The sequence below is a fragment of the Paralichthys olivaceus genome, chromosome 24 (genome assembly GCF_024713975.1).
Source record: "Paralichthys olivaceus isolate ysfri-2021 chromosome 24, ASM2471397v2, whole genome shotgun sequence".
In the NCBI taxonomy this organism is placed as follows: Eukaryota; Metazoa; Chordata; class Actinopteri; order Pleuronectiformes; family Paralichthyidae; genus Paralichthys; species Paralichthys olivaceus.
Genome location: NC_091116.1, coordinates 7,439,925 through 7,465,315, shown reverse-complemented (window position 1 = coordinate 7,465,315; position 25,391 = coordinate 7,439,925). Strand labels below are relative to the sequence as shown.

The following is a 25,391-nucleotide window of genomic DNA, read 5'->3' as shown; positions in this document are numbered from 1 at the left end:
AGCATGTGTGCGATCGAAATGGTTTAAAATGTCGTCTTTTCTTACACATTCCATAACGTGAAACTCTCTACACCTTACACATGGTGCCCTCTTGCTCTGGTCTGGAGAGTTGAGTTGTTTTCTACATACGAATCATAACAAATGTCCTGAAAATTGGGTCTCGACACTTTATGGAGTTTGTTGCATGTAAGAAAGCAGCAAATTAAATCGACCCGTCAGTGCTTATCATCAAAAGCTCTGGAATCTTCGTCTTCTGCATGTATGGCTCTATTATTTCACCCTGAGATATTTGTATTCTTCCAGTTCACGTCCCTCGCCTACTTGCTTGAATACTTGCTTGCCTGAATACTCATACCGGCTTACTTTGACATTTTCCAAATATTTTACTAGGGGACTGGCAGGAAAAGTCGGGACTAACGGACTTGGACATTTGCGTTCTCACGCACAGCTCTTCCGGGATATATCCGGAATATGTCTGAACTTCAGCTGCTTAAAGGGATAGAAAATTCACTCATTATCTACTCACCAATATACCGATGGAGGGGAAATTGCATGTTGCAGCTGAACACCCCTCACCTCAACCTCCCCTTCCAAACATGAAAAAGAATCTGTGGCAGCTTCAGTTGTCATAAAAACTCAAAAGGTGTTTAGTTTGTCCAGTCTGGACTAATGTAAAAAACATGGCGGCCTCCGTAGAGAGGGTCCCCTTGATGTAAATATAAAGTATTTAAATATAAAGAGCCTTTTCTGGGGTAAAGAAAACTACAATTCATACAATTTATATGAAACGAACTAGTGAAAACATCATGACAATTATTTTCCATTAAATTTCTGGCAATAGTTCCCTTTCACATAAATCTTACACACTGGACCTTTAAATTGAGCTATTTAGAAAAATGTAATGTCAAAGAGGACAAACCTTCATTAAAAAAAACAACAAATCAATAAAACAAGTAATAGAAGAGTAATGAGGAATAGATTACTTCATTGCTGAGTGTGTGTCTCCAGTAAATCAATCACACGATTAATTGATTAATAAAGTCAATTCTGCTATTGGCTGTGTGTATGTGTGGCCCCGCCCTCTCCGTGACGCCACTAGTCTTCACCCGACACGCCAGCCCTCCTCCTCCACCTCCTCCAGTCCTCCGGCTGACCGGAGCAGAGGAGCGTCGCGTCCCGTCCGTCTCCTCCGCGTCTGTCCCCCGCTGAAAACTTCTGGAACTGGAAACTATCGCTGCTTCTCTTCGTTGGTCTTGAACTGAATTCCACCGTTCGTGTTTTTCACCTTGAAGACAAATGACGCGCGGAGCGAACGAGAGGAGGAGGAAGAAGAAGTGACAACGGGGTCTTCATCAGCTTCTCCGAGGCTCCCAGCCAGCGAGAGGTCAGCCCATATTCAAATCAAATTTAGACTTTATTACTTCTAATTACATTTTTTAACGAAATATTCCTTCAGTTTCATTGTTGATCTAATAGAACAGTGTATGGAGGGAAATTCGGCTGCACTCACTTCTCTCTACAGTATAAATATGTTTGATTCCTTACTTAATGATTCCTCCTTGTTAGCCTGTGTGACGTTTGTGAAGTTCTACTATTCTTCTGACTGTTGGATGTTTTCTGCTGCCTGTGCTCCAACATGGATTTTATTGAAATGATGCAGGTTATTATGGTTATTTTGTGATACTGCACACTTAAGTGTGTCCCCTGAGCTTTCAACTAAATCATATGACTGCTCTGTCATGAAATACATTAATGCAGCAAAATTCACTATCATGGATTGACGCCACCACCTAGGACCCTTCTTACATAGAGTCAACTGTTTGGAATATATTTTTATATATATATATATATCCATATCCCAAACATCCCACCTGAATAACCTGAGTTGATGGTGTTCCAGTTGCACAGGATGTTTACAGCTTTCTGTTGTGAGCAAACACTGTTCATCATAACGTATTACGTGGTATTTCATGCATTTTACTGCCATAGTAAAACATCCATATACAGGACATTACTATGTGTACAACACATTTAATGACAGAAGTGCTAATAAGCTGTAAAAACTACAGTTTTCACAACCATTTTGGATTTTGAAGTTGGGGGTGGTGATGTTCCTCCGACCTTCCGAGTCAAAATTCTGATTTGAGGTGGCGTTCCAGTTGCAATTTCTGACTCGGGTCGGAAATCTGAGCTCCAAGGTTTAATGGAACGCGACATCAATGTGGGCGACCATCTGCATCGACCGGTTGGGGTGAACAGAGAAAAATGGGGAGGAGAGGGGGAGAGAGAGGAGTGAGACCAGGAATTTGCAGTTCTGGAATAAAGTGCCCCTCCTCCCAGCACTGCGTTCTAAAGGCATTTTTTAATTTCCAGGGAGAAACTCTTCAGCCTAAACTCTTCACCTCCTCCTCTTTAGGGTATTACTCTGCTTTATTTCAGTTATACCGTTGTCATATTCCTATTTTATCTCCTCTGTATTTATTATAGGTGTAAACTGAGAGCTAGCCCGTCTTTCTTTTTATTCCCTCTCTCTCTCTCATTTCTTTATGTTAACTGTAGAGTGTTGCATGTTTATATATGTTCTTAAATTAGCGTAGAAACACAGACAGCTACGGGGGGAGCTCTGCAGCAGAAGCGAGGTGAAAATGACCGGAGATGATAAGTTGACAATTAGCAGCCACCGTCACATTTGTGCACGAGGAAGTGAGCATACACGCCTGCCAGTAAGGTCATCTGATAAGCTGTAAATCCTCTCTCTCTGTGTCTTAAGGCAGCCCCACGCACACTGTCTTAAGAGGAATTTGCATTTTTCTAGTTAGCAACTCTTTTGCCTTCTCCTCATCCACAAGTCTTTCGGTTTCTTCTCCTCTCTCCTGCACTGCCTCCCCTCTCTCTTTTTTCCTCCTTTACTGTTGTTTCCATTTCCTCCTCCTCCTTATTGTTTCTCCTCATTTCTTCTTTTCCTCCTTTTCCTACCACCTTCTTCTGTGTCTATGTCTGCCTACTCTTTCCTCCTTATCTCCCTCCTACAGAGCTCCTCTCCTTTCTCCTCATCCTCCTCATCCTCCTCACCTCACTTTTCACTTTGTTCTTTCTTCCCTCTACTTCTTCCTCCTCATTTTCTTACCTTCGTAACTCTACTTTTCCTCTATTTCTTCCAAACACTTTGAACAAATATTTTCTCCTCTTCACCAATTCTTGTCCACTTAATCATATCTTCCTCCCTCCTCTATGTTACACATGCATGACCACAAACTGATGTGAAAGTGTCACTAAATACCCCAACCTACACACACACACACACACACACACACACACACACACACACACACACACACACACACACACACACACTCTCTGTTGTCTCCACCCCTGAGGCTAAGCCTGAAAACTAGCATGTCATCGTTTTCCAGCTCCACGTGAAGGTGCACTCCATTTTGTAATGAATGACCACTCAGCACAACTCTCGCACACACACACACACACACAGATTTGGATCAACACACAGTCCTTTACACTGTAGCTCGAAAATGTACTCCTGAATATCTTTTTCTCCGTACATTACTGACATCTTATTTTCTGCACGCTCTGTTAATCTACATATATTTATACAGCTACAATAGACCATATAATAATCTCATTAACAAGTATAATAAACTGATTAAAGTAATTATCCAAAGCTCCCACTGGGATTTTGAAGCCTGAACAGCATCCGATGAGCTCCAGTCCGAGGTGCAAACAATGCATGACTGTTCAAATAATTCTGTTAATAGATTTCACATGCAAACCCTCTGATGAACATGCTTTATTAAAACATTGTACCCTATGATCCATCTTTACATACAATCAGTGGGGCTAAAAGTAAAGGTTGCAAATGTCCCGAGACATTTTCAACAGTAAATAGGTTTTTAAGGAAACAAAAGTGTAAGCGAACAAATGTTTCTATTAATATAACAAAGTTCAATCTTTCCCTTATCTTATTCGTACCTGAACAAGACTGTATTTGTACGTGTGGATCCTGTTGAGAGTATGAGGACTTGCTGCAGTGTTTCCAGAGCGAGCAGGGACTGCTTTGATAACTACCTCCACTGGTGCTTTCAAGGACTCTAGGACTCAAGGTCCTCTCTGGCTTAAATTTTTATTAAATTCATGCCTTTCACCAGATTTTTTACTCTTTGACCTCACTGTGATTTAATGAAAACAGTCATGTTGTCTGCTGCATCGCCACATGACTCACTAACACTGCCTCGAAGGTAGAAAACGTAAACATGTAAATAAGAATCCAACAGTATCTGTTAAAAGAAGATGATGTCTCTTAAAAACTATGATGTGTCGGGCGGTTTAATTTGCCTCTGGCTTGAAGTGAAATAGTGAAATCTGTTTGGAGCTGAAAAATAAGTTTTAAACGTGAAAGATGAATGTCTTAGATACTGCATCACATCATCGCTCTTGCATGATGAGTTAAAAATGTATGTAAATACGTAATACGTTTTATCACATCATTCTTTGTGATTTGCTTCCCGGCTGTTTTTCCTGCAAAAAGAGACGTGGAACTTAAATTACAGCATTCTGAACACTTAATGTTGCAAACTAAACTACCTGCTGGCCTGAAGTTGACCCTATGAAATGCAGATTCTTCTTCCTGGGCGCTAACCTCACTTCTTGTGAAGAATTTCCTTCAACGCTGAGGTTAGAAGCAGCATTAAAACTCTGTACTTATCAGGCTCATTTACCTGTAAATTCACCCCCGAGGGCAGTCATATTTTTCCGAAGAATTTCTGCGATGATGAACAGTGGCAGTTGGGGCAGAGCAGCACAGCAGACTAATGTACTTGACCAAATGCCAAGTGGAAGGTTTTATTTAATAATTTATTATTTCTGCAGGTTGGTCTGCAAGGTAAAAACATTTAATAAAGCTGCAGGAATATAATGTTTCTCTGTGTGTTGTACCTCACAACAACAACAAAAACCTGAGCCTTTAATAAAGGCAGGTTTATGAGGAAGAAGTATCAGCTTCAAGGGAAAAACTTGCCCTTCATTTTTAATCATTTTTTCTAAATTAGTAACAGCTTTATCTTTGATTTATTAGACGTCTCATGAATCAAAGGCACATCAGCGATAAGGGCTTTCCTTGAGGAAAGTTGCAAAGATGTGGGACATCATCACATTCTGTGGAATGACAGCCCAAAATGCATATTCTCATAGATTTTCAAATGCAGATACGTTCAGAGACTTGCAGCCATGATTTCTTGCATAGGAAAAAGAGAAGTTAAAAAGTTCCAGCCGCAGCAGTTTGTCTGAGAGACAACTGTGTGCCAGTGTACAGTCAAATTATGAACTGTGTGCTGGCACGTTGTTGCTGCTTCTCATAAAGTCTCATAAAACGTGCTGGTGTGGATCATAGACTCTATTAAAGATGAACGACATGGCAGCTCCCTAAAAGTTAATCCATTGTATCTTTATTGCCTAGTGGATGGCACCAGTATAGATCATAAATGTGCATCAAATAAAAAGAGGATAACATTTCTCTCATTGATCATATTTTTTGGGCATTTGTCTGGAGGGATCTCTGAGGAATGTACCTTTAATATATTTCAACTTCACATTGAAAACTGCAGCATTACTCTTTCACATTCTAAAGAAAGTCCACAGGGGACACAGTAGCCAACATGAACTGCACAGACATTCACGCTGAATTTTCTTTGGTCATTCTTATGTACAATGACATTTTTTCCCTGAACTCATCAGTTAGGTGCTGTACTCACTGCACCTATGCTGAAAATGCTGTAAATGAAGTTGACCTTTAACGACCAAGAAAAGCAGCATTTTAATATTTTTGGTTTGAAAAGAACAAACAACATATCGAGGAGTTAGAAAAGCAGCAGCTTGTTCCGCAGACAAACATGTTTGAACAATTGTTGAACAATCTCCTGAAGTTGTCATTTTTTAAACTGATAGTGAAGAATTGGTTTGTTTGATATTGATTTAGGCGTTTTTAGCCTTTGATTTAGTTCTTCAGCCTGACAGACATAATTCATTGGTAGATTTAAAAGTGATGTGCAAGTGATTTAGTTTAATCTTTGACATGATAGATTTTGTTTTACAGCAACACGTTAACAGCTCTGCCTGTCTCATTCTACATCCTACAATCTGTTCATTTCGAACAGCTGCGATGGGGAAGCGATAAACTCTGTGTGCATATGGCTGCTGGAAATAGTTATTATAGCAACATTCATCCAGGGATTAGGACCGGCTGACTCTCGGCTAATTAAACTTTCGACTCCCCGGCGTGCTCCCCGCTCCTCTATCCTGTCAGCCTGACTTAAACAAGTTCATAATTTCACTGAGTGCAGCACTGGAGTAAAGAAATATCCCTGTTGCCTATTTTGAGAACGGCTAACCCACAAGCCCTCCAGCAGTTTGCTGCAGATCCCCTGAAAGCACATTTTTTTAAAGCATTTCCTCTCTCTGTAATTGAAATTTCCTGCTTATATGAGGTAAATAAAAAGTTAAATGGAGTTCATTCCCCAGAAAGCTGTATATACTTTGTTATTTAAAGAATCCTGTCAGTAAAAGTATTCAGAGTCTTGGGTTTGATGACTCTTTCCCCTCAAATCCGTGATGTTTTCTCTGATAACAGGAGGTTTCAGCTTCCAGGAGGCTGATTGTGGATCTGCAGAGGTCATTTAGAGGAATACAGTGTGCTCTCAGCCTCCTGCTGCGTTTCATGTCGCAGAGAACAGCAGCTTCCAATTCCTCTCATTTTCTTCTTTTTTTCCCCCCTCGGACTCTGTCAGATCCATCCTCTCCTCCTGCTGCATTTAACAGGGATCACCTCGGCATTATATTAAAGTGGGTGACAGTGTCTTTGTCTGTCGGCTTGTTATTGATTGCAGGCTCGCTCTGGCTGCTCACTTTGGAGCGGGAGGAGGGTTTTTTTATCGACAGGTGACACGCTCCCTGATGAGGGGAGACGGTGCAGGATGAAAATGAAATGTCAACTCGTGGAGTTTGAATGGCTTCCAGCATGAGCTCCCAGGTGAACAGATGCAGCCATTAAACAAGGACAGCTCAGCTCTGCTACAGCAGGGGGAAGTGATCAGAAATATATTTCTACATTAATACAATTAGTATATCAGCCCAGTGCATTTAAAAAAAATTCAACAATCACAGAAAGTGAACGAACAACATGGGAACTTTAATTATGTTGACATGTTTTTATATTTTTCAGACATGAAAAATATGATGAACATCCTCCTGTGACATCTTCACTTTCATGTTCAGACTTTGTATTTGTATTTTTTGCAAATAGGGTGTTCAGTACTTGACCATTTTGCTGAGGGAAGGAAAAGGAATGGAACTTTTTTTTAATCTTATCTGATAAAGTTGTCCTTGGAGGACCAACGTAATAAAAGGGAATATTCTACATATCACCATTTTTAAAAATGAAATGAAATTGATCTCCAAGCCTTGAAATCTTACATTAGTTCCCCTTTTTTGACTGGGTTAGTATGATGGTCACGTGTCTAGATATGTTTACGATGGGTCTAAGTTTGTGCATAAGGCAAAAGCCTTATTGCTGTTTAATTATAGTAAAGACATGTCATATTTTGTTCTTCTTGGTTGTTTGACGTGTGAAGACACTTTATCTGGAGGAATTTCTGACCAGCTGTTCGGAGACTAAAAGCTCTGCATCCAACACTGGAAGATTCTGAATAATTTATATCCAACCTTGCTAATAATAGCTCATTATTTGCTGGGTGGTTTTCTCAGGTTTGACTGAAAACAGGATGCCGGTGAACACACTGCATACGAATAAAAATTATTTTATTGGGAAAATTCAGCTCCAAACATTGAAGCTCTAATTAAGATGATCAGTGAATATAATTTACACGGCAGCTTCCACAATCTGTGTTGCCTTTTAATAAGATTAAAATGGCATAATTAGCATGCAAATGCAAATGTTCCCGCTGTTGCCGTTCTGCCACATCCTGTCTCCTGCGACTGAAGGGAACAATATTTTGGAGCCAAACAGTTTAGTGCAGCCACTTTAAACAGATTACAGTCATCAGCCGACTTTGTGTTTTCATACCCAAATTGAAGGATAATATCAACTAAGAGATTTGATTACTGCTGCATATAAATAACTGTAATGTCTTTATAGAAAAGTGTGTTTTACACAGTTTCCGACCTTTGTCATCGTCACTTTCATTCAAAACTTAGATCTCTTCTAATTCTGTTCCTATAATGCTTTTCGTTTCCTCCTCCCCTGAATCATCTCTCTCTCTCTCTCTGAGTTCTTTGCATTGATTTGGATAATAGTCTCCCTGTTCAGCAGGGAGCTCCTTTCTCTCCTCAGCACATCCTTCATAACTCAAAAAAAGAAGTGATATTTGTCAACCTTATTTTCTGCATCTGCGCTCTGACCTTTGCTGCTGTTTATTATGTTACTGATCTAGAAAATTAAGCTTCACGCTGCAGTAATGCTTTTAGATTTCTCTCCATAGCTGAGCATCAACCAGACTCCTGAATGCAGATGTGTTTAATATTTGCTGGCTGCTTCAACTGTGAAATCTTTTGTTTGTTTCCGTTCCAGATGAAAAGCTGCCAATGAGAGAACTCTACGATAAGTACCAGCCATGGCTGCCCATCGAATCATCAGAGTAACAAACAACAACCATGTCCTCCCTCGCTGCAAGTCTGAGGGGACACTCATCGACCTCAGTGAAGGAGTCACTGGAGCCAGTCTCAATGATGTCAAAGGTCAGTGTTTCAGTAACATCTTGCCACATATTCTGTTTAAATGTACCTGAAAAATACTTTATTATTTAAGTATTGAATCATTTGAATGTTTCGATTTGTTAATGGCTTAATATTTCTAGAATTGAAACAATCTGTTGTTTTAGAATTATTTGCTTTTCATCTTTTGCAAATCAATTATTTAGCCATAATAAATAATTTTTTTATTTTTATTTCTTGGCTCTTTCACTTCAGCGATTGAATTAGAGCTTTGTTTACATGCTCCATATACGCCAATGAGGCAGACTAAAAATAGGAAATTGTGCAGCTCATCTGCTCATACATTTAACTAGTGATCTGTAAATGTTCTAGCTGCTTTCAGATGATGATGTTGATGATAATCTGCCAGTGACGGATTAAGCACACTTGTCTAAAATAGATCCAAACCAACTACAAACACTTTGCAATGAAGACAATAGAAGAATTGATAGTTTTATGAGTGATTGTGATTTGGTCTAATGTCTTTTTTCTTTTCCAGTGCCTTCTCCCAGTGCCTTAAGGCTAGACACTTCCTCCTCCCTTGGAGCTGCACAGGAAGTGGTAGCCATAAAGGATTATTGCCCCAGCAGCTTCACCACACTGAAATTCTCCAAAGGCGATCGCCTCTATGTGCTGGACACATCAGGTGGAGAGTGGTGGTATGCCCACAACAACACAGAGATGGGCTACATCCCAGCCGCCTACGTCCAACCGGTCAACTTCAGGAACTCTTCGCTTAGCGACAGTGGGATGATCGACAGTCTCGGGGAAGGATATGAGGATGGGTCAAAAGAGTTTGGAGGTTTGGGGGAGTGGACAGGTGTGACCATTAGACCCTCCCCAATTTACAACAACAGCCCCTTCTCTGTGAACCCACTTATCTGTTCTTTAGATCAAAACTGCAAAGATGTGGGTATAAGGAACTCAGCAGATCTTATTCTGTTTGATGCTTTGGCTTCACCATCATCTTGCTCCAACTTTATCACAAGCTCAATAAATGGGTTCAGCAGCTGCCATGTTAACACAACCACCCCCACCAGCCCAAACCAAGAAGATGTACCTAACCTCCACAGGGATAATCCATTTTTCAGGAGTAAACGTTCTCATAGTCTCTCAGAACTCTCTGTCCTGCAAGCACAGTCTAATCCAACCTTACCATCTTCAGGATTCTTCACGGGCCTTAAGGCTCCTTCACCAGAGCAGTTTCAGAGCAGGGAGGATTTTAGGACTGCTTGGTTAAACCACAGAAAGCTCACCAGATCATGTCACGACCTCAACTCTTTGGGCCAAAGTCCTGGGTGGGGCCAGACACAGCCTGTGGAAACCAACATAGTGTGCATGTTGGACAGTAATGGAGGAGTTGTTCAGCTTCCAGACACCCATATCAGCGTGCACATTCCTGAGGGCCACGTCAGCAATGGAGACCACCAGCAGATCTCCATGAAAGCCTTACTGGACCCTCCACTGGAGCTCAACACTGACCACTGCTCCACTTTGAGCCCTGTGTTGGAGATAAAGCTCAGCAACATGGAGACAAAGTCCTTCATCACGTTGGAGATGAAGGTATCAGTAACTGTAAAGAAAGACAGTTGTCACACTGCTGAAGTGCTTTGTGTTCGGAGCGATTGCAAAGAGGGGCCTTACATACCAATTCCTAACGCTTACATTTACAAGGATACAGTTCAAGTGCAGTTGGACAGCTTAGAACCCTGCATGTATATTGCTGTTGTGGTTCAGTCACAGTATCTAAACCACAATATGACTGTTTGGGACCATGTGCAAAGGAAAGTAACTTTGGGCGTTTATGGACCCAAGCACATCCACCCGTCTTTCAAGGCTGTTGTCGCCATGTTTGGACATGACTGTGCCCCCAAGACCTTGTTGGTGAGCGAGGTGGGACGACAGGCATGTTCAACTCCACCAGTGGCCCTTCAGCTGTGGGGGAAGCACCAGTATGTGTTGGGATACCCTCAGGACCTCCAGGTGGGATTGTATTCCAACATGTCCAACTACCAGGTGAAGGCGAGCGAGGGCGCTGGTGTGATTCGGGGATTTCAGGTCAAACTGGGGAAGGTCAGCAGGCTCCAATACATGATAACATCACACAACCCCGAGAGCATCTCAGACTTCACTCTCAGGGTTCAAGTCAGGGATGCCCTCGACTGTATTATCACCCAGTTCTGTGTCCAAACTCCACAGCCACCGCCAAAGACTGGAGTAAGGATAACAGGTCAAAGAAGGTTCTTGAAAAAGAAAGAGCTGGACAAGATTGTCCTCTCACCGCTGGCTGTTACCTCCAAATACCCAAAGTTTCAGGACCGGTGCATTACAAACCTGAAATTTGGAAAGTTGATTAAAACAGTGATCAGGCAACACAAGAGTACCTATTTGTTGGAGTACAAGAAAGGGGATGTTATTGCTTTGCTTAGCGAGGAGAAAATCAAACTGCGTGGGCAGCTGCGGACAAAAGAGTGGTACATTGGATACTATCAGGGGAAGATGGGTCTTGTCCATGCCAAAAACGTTTTGGTTCTGGGTAAGGTCAAGCCCATTTATTGGTGTGGGCCAGACCTAACAACCACCATCCTACTGGAGCAGATCCTGAAGCCTTGCAAATTTCTTACCTACATTTACGCAACAGTGAGGACGGTTTTAATGGAGAATGTGGGGAACTGGAGAGCGTTTGCAGATGCCCTGGGGTATGGGAATTTGCCATTGAATTATTTTTGCCGGACAGAGCTGGACAACGAGCCAGAGCGGGTGGCGTCAGTTCTGGAGAAACTCAAAGAGGAGTGTACCAATATGGAAAACAAGGAGAGGAAGTCTTTCCAGAGGGAACTCATGATGGTAAGAGAAAAGTGTTTAGTTCAGTCATTTTTACTCTGCACTATGGCTTCTTCAGGTTTTAGTCACAATATTCTATTTTAGGAGTATGGTAAAACTGAGCATTAAAATATTTTCTGGCATTGATAACAATCATTTGCCACAGAAGATTTCCACAAACTTTGCATAAGCCTTTAATTTAGTTTTCTTTGACTTGACTAGAATCCCTTTGTATTTTCTCCAATATTGTGTTGCACCTAAAACAAACCACTTGATAATTTCAGCACACTGTATTATTTAGACATCTAATCTTTGTCTTTTGACTAAGACATGCTGGAGGAGGAAGAAAAAGGGCAACCATTTTAGATCTCATTAAGCAAGGCACTGAAAGTTGCTTCCTATTTTAATGTTCCACTTATGTTCTTCTTTTTAGTCTCCACTAATATTTAACCAGCACTTCTACATTTTTTATCTAAAGGTCAAAACCATGAACATGAGCTTTTAAATTGTGATATTGTGGCAATGAGGAACTGTCCTTATACCATAAGCTAAGTATGGGGCACTGACTTGTTTTTATGTGGGCTCTTACGACCAAATTAAGTCTAATCATCTTATCATCATCACTTGCCTTATTTAACAACCTGTGCTAAACATGGAAATAATACATTTAATATAAAAAATATTGGAGAAGCTGGTTAGATATAATATTTGCATTTATGATATAACTGCAATTATCCTGAAATAAACCTGATGCCATTCTCCTCTATCCTTAAACTGTTGCAGGCATCTTGCTGAAATACCATTTAGATATACTTCCCAGATAAATATAAAGATGAAAATGTTATACCATAACCCTGCCGCAGCGGCTAAAACGATGTACATTATGAAGCAAGCGAGAGAAGACTTCTATCAGTGTCTCTCAGCTGGACGCTGCATCATTAGTTGAGCCTTGTTGAAGCTGAAAAGAACAAAATTCCAATTTCCTAAACAGATAGTTGCCCTGTGCCTCATTTATTAACACATCGCAACCATGATGGCTCGCAGCATAATTTTTTCCACAGTGTGATAGAGAAGTTAACACAGCAGTGGATTTTCACTCTTGTCAAGTCCCATTCTGTTCCAATGTGGTGTTAGGGGGTTAATCTTTAGGCTGTGATTGTCTCTGGGAGTTCTTGTTAACAATTTTTGCTAACCTGTTTCAGTCAGGTATTGAAAAATGAAACTTGAATCCATGACCCACTGGATTCCCAAAAAAATGTCAGCATCAAATGTGATCCAATCTGAGTCAGGATTGGAATCTTTACTTTGCTGTACCGGAATGCTAAACAACTTGTGTTAAGCCTGAGGTGGCTCATAGCGGGAACAGCTATCACATGAATAATGAGGGGCAGGAAGCGCTGCAGGAGAAAAGCCTAGGGGAAAGCACATGAATAAAATTTAACATCTGGAGTTTGAGCGAAAACAACTTTGTCAAACGGACACACACAGGCCTCGGTGTGTTTTTCTTCTCCGACAGCGCTGGCGCCCTGAGGGAAGAAAAAATAGTCCTGAGACATTCCCCTTGTTAGATGCCATTATTAAAAAAGTACTTTAGCAAAATACATTTTCCAACTGCTGTTTATCCAGGCAGCAGTGATGAAGCGTGCATTGACATGCTCGTTGTAGCCACAGGTTTGAGCTGGCAGTCACAGCAGCAGCTGGGGGTAAAGTGCCTTTCTAAATAGTGGCTGTGAAGATAAATGAGAGTGGTACTTATTTGCTGTTCACACTGATACTCAGAACAATCCACAGGCGGCTGTCTCTCCCTGTTTATGAATCATGTGACCTCTCCCTTAATCTCACAAGTCTAAAGCTAAAGAGGGAAGCTTTTATGTTTCATAAAAAAGCTTTAATTCTGGCGACTACGTACTCCTCCTGCAGAGGCTCTTTAACCTGCAGTGTGCACAAAGATGATACAGAGATACCCTCAACTCCATTAAGAATACCAACTCTGCTTCTTTACACAGAATCCAACTGGCCAGCATAATGATGTGTGATTTTTGATAGTCTGGGTATTCTGAAATCAGAGGCATCAAAACTAATGCATTTGGAAACACTGCTTGTCCAAAACTCTGGGGCTGAGTTGTATTATGAGAGGGCAAAAACTATGATGTTTGGAACAGAGGATGTAGTTACAAGCATCCACTTCAGTCAAGACTTACTTACCAGAGGTGTCTGCAAAACTTGTCAATGCTTCCAGTTCCACTTGGTCATTGGTCCAAGAAAAGAAATCCATGCTCTTACTTTTCTCCATTGTTTCTTATTTATAGTTCTCAGTGCTCAGTGTTTGTGAATGGTTACTTTCTAAAGTGTGTTCATTTGGACAGGGATTATGACTGATACAGAGATAAAACACGAGGCAGAGCAACACTTGAACCAAATTGTGACAATAAAAATCTTTGAATCTTTGAGCAGGCCGCAAAAGTGGCTTCAGATGTTCTTTATTGAAGCCAGGAATGATGTAGAAATGTGTCTTCTTGACCTTGATGGAACAATTTGTCCACATAGTGTTAATTTTTATGGCACTGTCTTCTACACCTTGAGGATAAAGGAATGTGGCTCTGGTGAGACATTTGCAACATGTATGGATTTATGTGATAGTGGGAAAAGCGTTTTTTTTGGTTTGTTTTGAACTGATTTTCTCTCCTGGATTTCCAGACAAATCTAAAACCAATTTTCTCCAGCTGTGGAAAAAGTCACAGCTCAGCTTGTTGTTGTATTTCACCTGTTACAAACCATTTTGTAAAAGTGTGTTTGTGTACGTGTGTTCTGCAACATTTTCCCCAAAGATCAGTGACTTGCCATCAAGCTGCTACAGCAAGTTTCAGTGAGTCACACTGAACAGCCAAAACTTTTCTTTATCAATAAAACATCCCATTTTCTTACTCAGTAAAATATTTATACAGTGAGAACCTCAGGCTTTAATCCACGATTAGCAAACAAGGCATTTGTTGTTTCCCCCTTAATAATGTGGCTTTTATCTGCTTGATCCAAATCGAGACTCTCAGCAAAATCTTAAAAATAAAAAAATAAGTATCTAATTCAAGAACAAAGGACAAATAGTGTAATCAAAGAGCCACTTGCATTAGTTTGTTGGCAAGACGTATTAGTTAAAGATAGGATGGACCATTCTACTCTTAAGTGGACAAATCAAACGTTGAATGGGAATCGCTGATGGGCGTAAACTGGAGGAGGTAACAGTGAATGAGACTCTGGGTTTTCATGGCCTCATTGTCTCACCTGTAGCTTCTGTAACGAGAGAGGACGAAGCATAAAGAATAGGTTTTTATGGATGGGATGTGAGAACTGAAAAAGTGGAGACGAAATACTTCAGACACACTGATACACAAATCAAACAGGATGTTGTTTGTTGTAACTCGGGCTCAGAAACAAACTTCCTCACCTCATTACTCTGACTTAATGAATTTGCTTAGTCCCGGGTTGTTGGTTCAGCCAATAATGCATCTCTCTCTAAACAGTCTGGAACTTAAACATCACAAAAATGAAAGTTTTGTAGCAGAACATGCACTCTTCAGCGTCAGAGCAGCTCATCACGACCGCCCCTCTTAGCAACACTACAGCCGACAGGTGTTCCCATGTGAAATGTGAGCAGCCATTGATCAGGACTGAGCTGGAGGCCAGGCGGGGCATCTGACACCACCCCAGCAGATCTTTTAACGCGGCGGCTCCAGTTACTAAGGCAGAGGACAAAATGAGAAAGACATCCCTTGTGCTTGTCAGTGGCTGAAAGGCCAGGAGAGTGTCCTTTAATAATAGATCCATGCAGAGAGGTGAGGTGAATCACTCCAGCCGAGGCCGTAATCAATCCCCTGCTCGTAGACTCCCATCCAAAACCAAGGCCTTCAACTTTAACACTGGAAAGGAACAGCACAAAAATTTGAAAAATTGAATTCAGAAAGCTGCCTCAATCCTCTGTGACAGCCAATAAAAAACAGCATGTTAAGTATGTGATGAATATTTAATAGCCAAGCTGATTATTCAGACCTGGCTGCTGCAGGTTCCCTGGACCATGAAACAAAAGATCATCTGCAGCTGATCAGACAGAGCAGGAGAGTTAGAGCTGAGATTGTTAAAGTGATAAAATAGAGTCCAAACTGCAAAAAGGACTTTTTATAAGAAATCTTCCTGTTTCTTGCTGCAGAGCAAAGGTGCCCCACGATACCAGCAAGCAAGCAAGTCGAACATTTGAACATTTATTCCAGTAATAACTTTAACTCAACAAATGTAGAACTAAATTATTTTTTTTTAGAACAATTGTATTTGCGATTCTGCAAATCTGAAGACTATATCCCAAATTAGATTGATGACAGAGCTGTCGTTTTTGCAGCCAGCAAGATTAAAAAACAGTTTTGTATCTATAATTATGGTTTAAAGGAAATAGTGTGTCTGCAGAATACACGGTGATGAATGGATTGTTTTTCTTATTTTGTTAATTAAGTGAGTTTTGTTTTTAAGTTTAATTTGTCTCCTGTCTGTCCTCGCCCTTTATCACACTTGTCTCTAGACTGTTAATTAAGCCGGTTGTTTTAACATGAAGAACATCACTTTTAATTCCCACCCTGAATCCTAATGTTGGCTCAAGCCAGCCAGTGCATTTTTATTTCTACAAGCATTGGGAGTTTCAAGGTGCTTGTGTGAAGAGTTGATTTTCCTGCTGCCTGATGATTCTTTCCACTTCAGATATGTCTTCATCTGGGCTATTTTTTTTGGGGGGGGGGCTTTCTCAGAAGTAGCATCGAATTTCCTCTGGTCAATGCTCAGACACTCAAAACTTGACATTAGTTTAACTCCCACATTAGCACAAAGCGACTAACATTAGGTGTGTTCAACCTCCGCAGGAACAAGAGCTAGATGACATTCAAATCTTCATATGCACTTCTGCCTCTCATAACTACAATTTAAGATTTGCAAAAGGTGCATTTGAACAAAAATGATCAGTTAAGACTAATTCATCCAACAATAATTGCACGTGTATGATTTACTCAGTGTTTTTTTTAACTAACTCTAAAAGGACATTTTGATGCTTTGTTCAGGAGAAAAATTTATATTTCACTCTCCTTTCTTTTCCTCTTCCCCTGTCCCATATTTCCTCCTTTCCCTCTCATTTTCTTTTCGACCTGTCACTATCATTATCCACCCTGCTCCACCCCTCCCGCTCCCTCTCTCCCCCCTGTTGAGTATTTTGGAAGTGAAGCTCATTTAGCAGACAGCGGCACGGTCAGCTGTCAGTTCTGTCTGTCCGTCTGCTTCGGGGCATCCAGCATGTCGCCACTATCTCGTATTTTTCAGACACTTTGGTCTCTTACGGAGCAGCTGGTTTTCTATTAATAGACCAGAATCATCTTGTCGGTTAATAATGTGGAAACATCGACCAAAACCAGGCAGCAGATGGGATGACACAATGCCAGTGCAGCTGTAACTTGAGTTTTTTGTTCATGTTGGCATTCTGGCTTTTTTATGGAGAATACAACACGATTCAAAGTTGTTATTATTGGTTTCAATATTTCATCAGGCCCTCTCAACACCAATATTATGGTCCAAACCAGGCCCTGACTCCTCCTCAGGCTGATTCCAGTCCTGTCCCATCATCACCTCCTTATCCGAGACTTGTTTTAATTGCAGATAGGACTGATACTCTTGCCATTTTCCCATTAGTCTACAATAAGTAACACATAATCACAAAGTGAAATGTTTGCAATTTTGGATAAAGATCTATAACTGAAATCGTACATCTGTTTAATATTAAATCTAGAAGGGGTAAGAATATTCTCCAGTTGTTGTCAATGATGACAACTATAACTGAAACATCATCTGACAAAGTGTCCTTGTGCAAGATGGTGACGCTTCATCACCATCTGGTGCAGTTTTTGTCAGGGAGGCAGATGACACTTCCATAAAGCAGGATTCCTATTTTTGTGTGTTTATTTATTTTTTATGAGTGTGCCTATGTGTACTTCCTGAACCCCTGACCTTTATTTTGAAGCAAAAACTCCTTCCTGTTTCTTATTGTGTCACCTGCTTTTAATCCCTTCCGGCTTAAAGGGCACATCTCCTGATTTGCATTTGAACACATCATGCTCATCTCCAGACAGCAGGCAGCTCAAGTGTGTGTGTGTGTGTGTGTGTAGCTTGGCCTAGCTCTATATTTAGCCTGAACCCTGTGTGTGAAGCCTGAATCAGCAGACGTCACAGTATCACGGTAGAAGACCAAAGTGCTCGTCAGCCAGGTGGTGGAGAGAGATAGAGAGGGGGGAGAGGTGAATATATATTATATACCAGACTGCTGCTTTAAAAAAAAGCCAAAAAAATTAAATTTATCATTTTAGTTTTTAGTTTCTTTTTAAATAATCGAGCACACATTTTTTGGACCTGCAGTTTATAATTGAGGTTAAAGAATATGAAGGTCCTGTCTTGTGTTAAAAGACTGAGTCATGGCTGAAATATTCTGATGACAGGTTGACACTGATGTACGAGGCTAAAATATCCAGCTATATTCAATTCAGGCTTTAATTCATGGGTCCATTATGTGCTAACAGTTTTACAGGATTCTGAGATGACGTCTGAATAGTTTGACAGCCTGCGGAACAATTCACTCTGACTTCTTCTGACTTGCCATTGATTTAAAACAAAATGTATAAATTTTTATTAGTTTTAATGAAATTATAAGAAACTATGGAGGTAAACGTATGAGTATCTACAGTCTCGTGTTTAGGAATAATCATGACCAATCAATTAGTGGTAAGAAATTGATTGGTAAATAATATGTTGAGTTGATTCCATTGGATAGATAGTTTCATGTGAGCACTGCCTCGTTCCCTCTGTCTGCAACGTGATCTCAGTGAAAACTGATGGAACACACCTTCATTCACAAGATACAATGAACACTTCGACTCTGTCCTTATCGCTTACTGTTGATATCCTCATATTTCTAATTAAAAACCACTGAACATGTCTGCATGAAGAAGCTGCGGCTTTTCTATGGCTTCAATTACAGTTAAGTTATGAAATCTCTTTACCTGTTGCTGTTAGCTGATTGAATTACACTTCTGGAGACCAAAGTGAAATCTAAGAGGCTTTTTTTCCAATTTGTTTTAAGGTTTTTACATCTTTAATATTTCAGTTTTAATAACTGAGAGTGTAGATGCAGGAGCTAAGATTTTTGCAGCAGCATTTCATTTTTAATTCAAACATTTTTCCTTATGGTATGAAACATTTCAACGGTTCAGATTGTGTATTACTATACTATGTTATTTGTAAAGTATTTTCTACATGCTGTGTACAGCAGAGTATGTTCATATGTAGAATTTTACATAAATGAACATCAAATGTTGTAGAGCCTAATATGACCACAACATAAGGAACTGGCTCCTGTTCTGATTCAATGGCAACGAGTGACATCATGTTCAGTCATCTCTGGGTCATCCTGCTTCCTGCTTAGTTGATATTAAATCCTGGACATAAGCATGAAGGACGATGACAGAAAGTGCCCGATACAATCTTAAAGTACATTTTATGTTATAATAAATCATAGGGCCAAGGGCCTCCATTGGGGGCACATGCCCACTTGCCCATTTTTTTCAACAATAAATTAGAAAGGAAATTAGAATTGGTGCTCATGAGGTTTTCTCGTCATTGTATTCCTCAAGTTTATGTTTTTCTAGTCTGTCATTGTAATATGCTCACATATTGTCGTTCTCCATGAATTTGAACTTGATAGATGGAGAGAAATCCATCTATCAAAAAAATTGGTTCTTTTTGATTTAGATTAGAGTGTTTTGGTCACAGGAGACTGTGTGTGTGTGTGTGTGTGTGTGTGTGTGTGTGTGTGTGTGTGTGTGTGTGTGTGTGTGTGTGTGTGTGTGTGCGCGCATGCGCCCTCTGCTTTGAAGCGGCAGCTGACTGACAGAATCTGTTGAAACCACTCGAGCTCAATTAAATTAAGTTGAGGCTCCGCAGTTGAAGGAAGAGTATAATTTATTTGATTTACACTTTATATTTTTGGGGCCTCGCGCTGTACACTTATTTTTTCAGAGTGCTTCTAAATTTTGCTATCTCTGAAATGATGTTCATGAAAGCCCAGAACTTGAAATGAATCAAAAAGAGCTGCTTTTTAAAAAACATCGTGCTCATTGATGTATGTAAAGCTGGAACCCTGAGATCAGTTAAGAAGGTGTTTTCTTTAATAAAACAAAAATGTCCAGATATTCCAAAAGCAGAAAATGATTGGAACTGATATTAAAGATGAGAGCAGGTCCTTTCAAACTGAATAACATTTCTTATCGTGTGCCGGCAGCGTTATATGAATTCTTGGACAAGTATTAAGAAGTTGCCTGATTTATGGATGTAATGGATTTATGATTTATGGATGTTAGTGTGGATTTGAGTTATCAGTGGTCAGACGAGATGAATCACATTGTGTTGCGTTCAGGATTCAGCTTTTTTTTTGTCTGTCTGAAAGCTGCCAAGACAAATCATCTCTGAAGTCCTCGGTGATGAGGAGTTTCACGCAACACCGAACTCAACATACATCTGACCTGATGAAGCCATTAATAAGCCGAGTGTGTGCTGTGAGGAGGAAACTGTTGTGGTCAGACAGGAGTAAGATGAATAGAGAGGAGCAGTGACAGCATGTTTATACCCACCGTGACGTCCCCCTTCAGCTTTAAAGCTGCCGTAACGAAGCCTCGAGATTATGTCCATTTTGCGCCATCTTGGAGTTTCAAAACCAGAAGTAACCATATTTAGAAGAGCGGGAGGTGGAGCCTGACTGCTTGATAACACTGCACATTAAAATGTGACTTGGGCTGCATTCTTCTGTCCGACTCAAACCAAGCCCAAGCGAGTATTGACTGAGCCTGCCAGGCATGAATCTGATTCACTAACTGAAAACTTATTTTAGTGTTTGTTTGATTCTCACCTATCCTGCTAATTATCATTAATTTATTCAGTTTGAAATCATTACAGCCTCTCTGAGATTATTTGTTATCTTTCAACTAGTCCTAAAGGAAGAAGAGCAAACACCTAAGGTACCCTTGTTACAGAGAAGAAACAGCTTCCTCTCAGAAACAGTGGATGAATAGAATCCTGAGCCCTCTCCTGTGAGCGGTTGTGTCCCTCAGGCTGCTGCTGTGAATCTGTTCTTACTCATCTAACCTGAATAAATCAGGGTTAAAAAATACAGAGCATTAACAAAGTGGAAAATACGATGTAGGCAAGAGGCGCACGGCGGCTGCTGAGGTGTTTGATTTGACGTGAAATAAAAAATAACGTGTGTGTGTGTGCAGGGGTAGGATTTTGTGAGCAGGGATTTCATCTACTGCAGATTTTCACATCTCTGAACACGCACATATACGTACACATGCTTCAAAGTGTTGCACTGTCCTGTGGTGATACCTTTCAGCTTCTATGCAGGGGGGGGGTTCTTTGCTGCAAGACACAGAAAGCCACAGGGAAGCGGACACACGTTTTGGAAAATGCAGGATTTTATGTTCTCTCTCTTTCTTGGGGATCTCAGGCTTCATCTACACTCCTTTGTTTTTTACGCCCTGTCCACACTAATGCAGATGTTTGGCATTAGTCTTTCTTTGTTTCTTCCAAAGTACATATTTTCAAAAACCATGTGCAGATGTGTGCACATGTAAAACAGCGTTTGAGAAACAAAGGTCGTGTGGATGGAGATTTTCTAAATGCGTATGGGGGAAATGTATATCGTATAGACAAAGCCAGTGTACGTGAATGTTCAGGGGATATACTGTACGTTTTCAGGTGTTTTAGAATGGATGGGGACTTTTACTGATGCAGAGCTAAAAGTGCTTGTGCGGATTTTAGTTTTATAACCCAGTTTAAAATGAAAACTCAGAATCACACCTATTCACATACATATTATTCTGCCATATCAAAAATTCACGCTTTCTGTAATCAAACCCTCATTCCTCTGCCGCCTGTCTCTCCTCCACTTGCCAGGCGTTGCTGAAGATGGACTGCCAGGGTCTGGTTGCCAGGTTGGTCCTGGATTTTGTTCTGTTGACCACAGCGGTGGAGGTGGCGTCCCGGTGGAGGGAACTGGCTGAGAAACTGGCCCGAGTGTCAAGGCAGCAGATGGAAGCGTACGAGGCTCCACACCGCGACAAGAACGGACTTCTGGACAATGAGGTGAGGCAGCGGGGACAGAATTATACAAGAGATTTTCACGTCTAATGTTGTGGGTCCCACATTCCCAATTACCCGTTATCTTGTCACTAAAATCTTGTTCTTTCCTTGTCTCTGACTTCTACCTGACTCCTTCAGTCCATGTGGAAGCCAGCCTACGACTTCCTCCTGACGTGGGCCGCCCACGTCGGCGACAGCTATCGCGACGTGATCCAGGAGCTCCACGTCGGCCTGGACAAGATGAGGAACCCCATCACAAAGAGGTGGAAGCACCTCACTGGCACGCTCATCCTCGTCAACTGCCTCGACACACTCCGCAGTGCCGCCTTCTGCCCCACCGGGTACGGAGACTTCGCTGTCTGAGGACTTTCTTCCAGGTGGTGAATTTTTTTTCTTGATCTACGTGAGGGTTTTATTCTCCAGCTTGTGACCGACGTTGTGGAAGCTCAGTGTTGACTTTTGACTCATGTGGGAATTAAGTATCTATCATGGACACTTCTGAGGAACTGTGCTGGGGACACAAAGCTTGAGACGGACTCAGAGATTAAACTATTGACGATTTCTGGCATTTGAAAAGACGATGTGAAATTGTAGGATCTGCCTCTTTCTCTTTATTTATGCCTCTTTTTCATTTGTTCTGCTGTATTCTCCTTACACTCCTCTTCATCTCCTTCTACCTCACCCTTTTCTTAATCCATGTATCTCTTCTTGTCTGCTGTCTGCTGTCTCTCCACCTTTTTTTCTGTTGCTTCATTGATTTTCTCTCTTCGGACCTCAGGACATCAGAGACCTCAACCCCTGCAGTACATAACCAGACGGACTATGACCTTCTCATCATCTCTTAAAGTTGATTTGATTGCCTGCGTCCACAATCTTGACATTTGCAAACTTTCAACATAATCTTATTTCCCCTCCAGTTCTAATCACCTGTTTTTGTTAGGCTGATGTTTTTAAAAATGTGTTCATACATTCACACATTACTAACTTTCTTGCCAAACAAAAAAGTTAGCCCGGTTCTAACTTCACAACTTTGCGATAAAGGTACGTGTTTCTCCCGATGCAAGATATATATATATATATATATATATATATATGTGCTATTTTTTATACTTGAAGAACGTGTTTTTGTTGTGTTGCATTTTTAATTTCTTTTTCCAGTTTTGCTTTCTGTTGGTGAAACATCTATTTATTAATCCAAAATACTCTGATATATTTCAGATTAATTAACATTTTAACAAAATAATGTAAGAAAATGTACATTACCCTGACAACTCGATCATGTTAACCTTCCCAACCAGAAATTCCAGCAAAAGGTATTTTGTTATTATTCATTGTTATCGTAAATTTATTCTTTTTACTTATTTAACTCTTAGAGTAAATCAAATTATTTTCCTTGTGGCTCCAGACATAAACGCTGCTTCCTCCATGTTAGTGGATGGGACATGTGAAAAAGTCAAAATATACCTCAAATGTATTTTTCTCAAAGATGGTTCCTGGTTTCTGTTTGGTCTTAATTCGTTGTTTGATGATATAAAAATGGGGTGAAGCATCTCGATTGACGGCTGACACGGACTCGCAATTGGTCGAGCGCCTGTATCTGCGGGACCTTGACACTGACTTGACTCCACAATCACCATTTGGCTTTATTTTTGGAGAAAGTGGAGCTGCGACTTCCTCTTTAGGAAGAAAGGCCCCGCCTACAGGAATCATCCCATTCCTGCACCAGACCTCATCCACTCCTCTACCCTCAGTTTCACACACTGTTGAATATCTTTCTTTTATTTCTCTGTTTTTTAAAATCCGAATACAGAAGGTAAGCGTCTCTATTCATTGAGCTTTTGAGCTGAGTCTTCACATCCCTGGTTTCGTCTTCCCACCCCACGTCATCTATCCCCCCCATGACCCTTCCTTTCATCCCTCGACCCTTTGACCCTCAATCCATCCCTCCTGCATCATCTCAGCTCACATCCGTCTCTATTGCGCAGTAAATAATTCTTTAGTTTCCTGGTCTCTGGTGAAAACGACACAGAAATCATCCAGTTTTTGTTGAATTTGTATTTTAAGAAACCTTCTGATTTTATGATCTCTGCATGAATAATCAGTCAGCTATGACGCTTGGATTTTCTTTGTTTGTCTGATTCTTTTCAATCTTTCCTTCCTGTATGTTTTGTGGCTGCTGCTGCTGCTGTGTTTCTGTATCTGTTTGTTTCATGAACCTAACTGGACAGAAAACGTGCACAGAGTTTATATATTTGTACTGAATGCCGACTGAGTATTGACACATTCTTCACATGTTGTATCGACTGTGACAGTTTCTCGCAGATCTGAAATCTGTTCGGTGTTTCTGTTCGGAAGAAATCAATTAAAAGGAAAGTCACTGACGCAAAGTGTTTTCTGTGAATACAAGAACTAACTCATGATTTAAGTTGGATAAGTGGATGGAACCAAATTTTATATTAATATATATATATATACATAGCATTCAGAAATTAGAAGTGGTGTATGATAGTAAATGTGTGTGTGAATGGGTGAATGTGACTTGTACTGTAAAACTTGTACTTGTGTATAATTTACATATATATGTAGTGTGTGTGTATATGCAATACATTTTGTGTGCACTTACAGTATATTTATATTTTCATTTATTCTTCAGAGATGCAGCAAAGCGGTGAAAGATTCTCTCCTCCACCTTCAGGACGTGTGAGTCATGTCCCTTGGATTCTCTGCAAAGGAGCATTTATTAAGTGCTTGTGCTGTGTTGAGTGTTGTGACATCATCATGAATTCCACACACACACACACACACACACACACACACACACACACACACACACACACACACACTACACACAGAAAACATGTCCCAATATCACGCACAAATGATCTCATACACTTAGTCCTGCACAAATGCCACACATGACTGCACAGCTCCATCCATATGTGGTGTTGTTTATAGAAAAACACAAATCATCTGCACACACACACACACACACACACACAGTTTTTATTACAGTTAATTGAAGCTTATTATTTGCCCTCTCAGAGGACAGGCCACCTTGACAGACTCATCCGTTGCCTCTCGAATCACAATCAACATTAATTTCAAATTTAGATTCTAAATGGGTATAAATAAATAAATATGCACATTCCCTCTGTGGAGATAGAAATATTATGAGGAAGATAAATAAGCACAGGTTCATATTTTCAAAGCTATCGAAGCTGGTGTTTTCTTTGGGGGCGTAAAGGCAAAGCAGAGTTCTTATCACTTGACACGACTCGAGGGCGGGTTTGATCTTTTCAGTTAGTGCAGCTTTAACAGCACTAAGGGAATAAAGTTACTCCAATAATAAGAAACCAAATCTCGTCTATAATCACAGGATCCCAGATTTTATTTTCCCATATCTGAGTCTATATTTAAAACAAATGCAAAAGCGGTTGTGTGTGTGTGTGTGTGTGTGTGTGTGTGTGTCTGTTTTCACTTCACGGGTCTGCAGATTGGAAAGGGCTCTTGAAAGATAAAGATCGTGCTCCGTCATTCAGTGGTTTGTTATTCGTGTAAACCTCTGGTTATGTCGATTGCAA

At 40.6% G+C, this 25,391-nt stretch overlaps 1 protein-coding gene across 1 annotated transcript; it reads left to right on the top strand.

Annotated features, from left to right (window-relative positions):
- The first annotated feature begins 1,146 nt into the window (after positions 1-1,146).
- sh3bp4a (SH3-domain binding protein 4a) lies at positions 1,147-24,191 on the top strand. The gene is made up of 5 exons (XM_020102239.2): positions 1,147-1,384; positions 8,597-8,763; positions 9,278-11,625; positions 21,625-21,813; positions 21,949-24,191. The coding sequence occupies exons 2-5, from the start codon at positions 8,640-8,642 to the stop codon at positions 22,171-22,173; spliced, it is 2,886 nt and encodes a 961-aa protein (XP_019957798.2). The 5' UTR covers positions 1,147-1,384; positions 8,597-8,639; the 3' UTR covers positions 22,174-24,191.
- The last annotated feature ends 1,200 nt before the right edge of the window (positions 24,192-25,391 follow it).